This window comes from Apis laboriosa, unplaced genomic scaffold (assembly GCF_014066325.1).
Source record: "Apis laboriosa isolate Shangri-la unplaced genomic scaffold, ASM1406632v1 scaffold74_cov149, whole genome shotgun sequence".
Taxonomy (NCBI): domain Eukaryota; kingdom Metazoa; phylum Arthropoda; class Insecta; order Hymenoptera; family Apidae; genus Apis; species Apis laboriosa.
The window spans coordinates 1,660,631-1,664,053 of record NW_025224330.1 but is presented as its reverse complement, the minus strand read 5'-3'; the positions used below and the strand labels follow the sequence as shown (position 1 = coordinate 1,664,053).

The 3,423-nt window shown below is 34.7% G+C and overlaps 1 protein-coding gene across 1 annotated transcript; it reads right to left on the bottom strand.

The window, feature by feature from the left end:
- Nucleotides 1–950: 950 nt before the first annotated feature.
- Nucleotides 951–3,171, bottom strand: LOC122719347 (potassium/sodium hyperpolarization-activated cyclic nucleotide-gated channel 1-like). The gene is made up of 3 exons (XM_043945084.1): nucleotides 2,939–3,171; nucleotides 2,417–2,581; nucleotides 951–2,136 (listed from the first exon to the last, which is right to left on the bottom strand). The coding sequence occupies exons 1-3, from the start codon at nucleotides 3,169–3,171 to the stop codon at nucleotides 951–953; spliced, it is 1,584 nt and encodes a 527-aa protein (XP_043801019.1).
- Nucleotides 3,172–3,423: the final 252 nt, after the last annotated feature.

The following is a 3,423-nucleotide window of genomic DNA, read 5'->3' as shown; positions in this document are numbered from 1 at the left end:
CTAATCATTATTTCTATATTTTAATAATTTGAATATATATTTTTATACAGAAAAATAAAATTTTAAATTTAAATCTTTAATACTATATTAACTATGACTTAGATTTATGAGAAATGAAGTGAAAGAAACGTTAGATAGTAAAGTGATTGTCTTTCTGTCTTGGATTGGATTATCTGTCTGATTGGATTATCCTTATTATTTTAGAATTTTTTGACTTTAGAGTAAGAGTAATAATTTTGTTTCGACTCGTTACGATGTATAATGTTGTTTCTTTTTGGTTAATTTCGTCTCTTAATGGTGATGGATTTAGAAAAATTGGTAAGAATCGATTTCGAGGTTGGATTTTAATGGAAATTTTTTGTGGAAATATAGCAGGTATTGCGATGTATAATATACAAGTGCAAATTAGAAATTAGAATTCTCAGGAAAGTTAAATTATTAGACTGAAGGCATTGGCAAGCTTGAAGAGAGGTCGATTAAAAGATTAAAGAAGGAAATAACTGTTTAATAATTCTAACGTTAATCTTGTAGAAAAGAAAAATGGATTTTATGAAATGATAATTTTAATTTCACGTAATATCGCCATAGAAAAATTAAGATTTGATAAGATTCAGAAAATTAATACGTATTTCAACTTTATATCAAACTTTATATTTATTGAGATTTACATCCACCAGTTTCATAATAATTCTATACACAAGTAATTAATCGAATTACAAGCAGTAATTATAAAAAAAAAACCGAAAATACAATCATCGACCTTACATAACAAATTATGCAACTTATCATTAATATGTAAGTACACTGATCTATCTCTCTGTTAATCTTAAATATTAAGTAAAACAAGGAAATTATTCCTTATAACACGATTCCAATCAATCGTTCGATGATCTTTCTTTCTTCATCACTGATAACAAAGAAAATCTCTTATAAAAGGAAAGAATAATCCTCTATTTAGTGAGTATCATCGTTTTCTCGTGCCTCTCGATCGCGATCTTCTTGATCCTCTCCCACAGCATAGGGTAGGGATGTATCGTTCTCATGAAGTCGGCACGATTCAACCGGTACAACTCGCATATCTCGACAGCCACCACGCTTGCCACCCTCAGCTCGTTGGGCATGATAAGCGCGACCTCGCCGAAGTGCGCCCCGTCGTCCAAATGGCACACCTCCTTGCCCGAATCCGTGTAAATACCCACCGTGCCCGAGGCTATGAAGTACATACAATCACCGGGCTGATTCACCCTGACTATCACGTCGTTGGTCAAGAATATCTCGAACTTCAACAAAGCCACGATTTGGCCGAGCAACGTCAACGGCAAATTGTTAAAGAACGTCACGTTCTCGACCAATTTCCGGCACGTGTGCATCCTTATCTCGTGACGCATCTGGGTCGAGATCGTGTTTATAATTTCGGATTCGCGAAAGAATCGATATTGGAAACGGAACTCGTAATATTGGATGATCCGTTTCTGGGTGGAGTACGGTAATTGCTTGTGGCTCATGAAGTGTTTCAATTGGGCCACGGTACCCTGGTACCTCAAACGAGAGCTGTTCTTACCCCTGAGGAAATTCAACACGGATGTGACTATGAACCAGGGGACGATCATGCCCAATATACGGGTCAATGTGATCAGATAAACCTCACCCGCGTTGTCCAGGTGTGTGTAAATCAGGCCGACCCTCATAAACGTGGTTATGGCGCGCATTAAACTGCTCAGATACTGTTCGCTCTTGGAGACTTCCCACAAGTTTGCCACCTCGATCCACGATGTGTTGGCGGGACGTTGCAGCTCGTACATCGATTTAGATATTAATGGTATCAACCATTGCAAACAGGTTTGCCAGTGGAAAAACAACAGCAACCAGAAGATTAACACGACGAACACTTTGACGGCTAGTGGTATATTGTAGAGGGAGGTTATCTTCTCGATGTAATTGGCGAGAGAGAAAACGCGGAAGATGCATAATAGGGATGTCCACTTGCGAGCTACTATTAGCTCTAACGCGCTTAAATAGAATAGATCGGTTGGAAAGGAACCGATGAAATCCATGATAAATGTGCCACGCTTTAGATAATTATCAACTATTTTCTTTGGATCCAACTCCGTGGAATGCATGTCTTTGTCGAAGTACCTGAAGGATAAATTTAAGATTTTCGATTGTGGGTGAGGATAATGAGTTAATTTTATTTAAACGATTTAACTTTTTACAGTGGATTAGGAATTTAAGAAAGAAAGAAAGAAATCTTATCTTATCTCGAGGATCCAAGATTTTTGGGATACTTAAGGATCGAGCATTGGTGGTCTTAAATGGATTAAAGGATTAAATGGAAGGATTAAAAAAAAAAAAAAATTGATTGATCGATTATTAAAATTTGCTGTAAAATCGTACATTTTTTAATTAAGATATTTACCCTGTTCTAAGATTCACTATTACGTCGCAGCATAAGATTAACAACATGATGTTCTTTATAATGGTCCAAGTCATTAACTTTTCCTTTATTCCAAAGGAAGCCTGATAGGGGATGATGATCAGTACAAGGGATATTACGACTATCATCGATATGTCCCAAATGTGCCTGTAATAACGATCCAAAGCATAATGCGCGTATCAGATAGACCGGATGCGCGAACAATTATTGAAAGCTTTCACGAGACGATGTATCCTTTGCATTCATATATACGTATGTATGTACATTTGTTTTTGTACATTTTATAAAAAAGAATTTGTATAACAATATATGATTATTAAATATGAAAGGAATATTATTTAGAATTAATATCTCGAAATCTTGTTGGCGATAATTAATTTCTACAAATTTTAAAAATTAATAAATGTCAGAAGACAAGAGGTACGATTTTTTCTAAATGGATGTTATCAAATGGCATGATGGCGATAACACTTATCTTGTCTTATATTGTCTTATAGTGTGTACCTGAATAAACTGAATGGATGAATGATATTCGGAAAACTTCGCCATTGACGACGTTTTTCTTGAGTTATGGCAGCACTGCTTCGCAAAAAATAAAAAGCGGCTGGATTCTTCCGCGAGGGTAACAATGAGAGATATAAAATGTCTCTCAATTTTTGAAATATACCTCTACCGGGAAGAAACAGTATGTCATTTTCTTCTTCAGCTATTTCACATTCGTGTTCCGCATGAAGCATCATGATGAAAGAAAGGAGATCCTTTGTAAAGATTAAGGATTAAAAGCGAATAAAGATAGCTGTTATATAATGAGATTATTTAAAAGGTTATTTTCAGCTTATTCTTTTGATTAATAGTACAATAAAGTGTACATAGACTTACAAAGAATACTCGTGTACAGAAAAATAATTTGAAGTATTTGTTTTTAAAAAAATAATTTAAAAAATAAATTTTAATAATATGAAATAATTCAAACTTGTACGTAGATAACA

What these genes read in the sequence shown, in the direction of transcription:
- LOC122719347 (XM_043945084.1), bottom strand. Translation starts at nt 3,171, where the DNA reads ATGCTTCATGCGGAACACGAATGTGAAATAGCTGAAGAAGAAAATGAC. An exon ending in CATCCATTCAGTTTATTCAG is followed by an intron (nt 2,582 to 2,938) that starts GTACACACTATA and finishes TCGTTATTACAG; the next exon opens with GCACATTTGGGACATATCGA. An exon ending in ATAGTGAATCTTAGAACAGG is followed by an intron (nt 2,137 to 2,416) that starts GTAAATATCTTA and finishes TTTATCCTTCAG; the next exon opens with GTACTTCGACAAAGACATGC.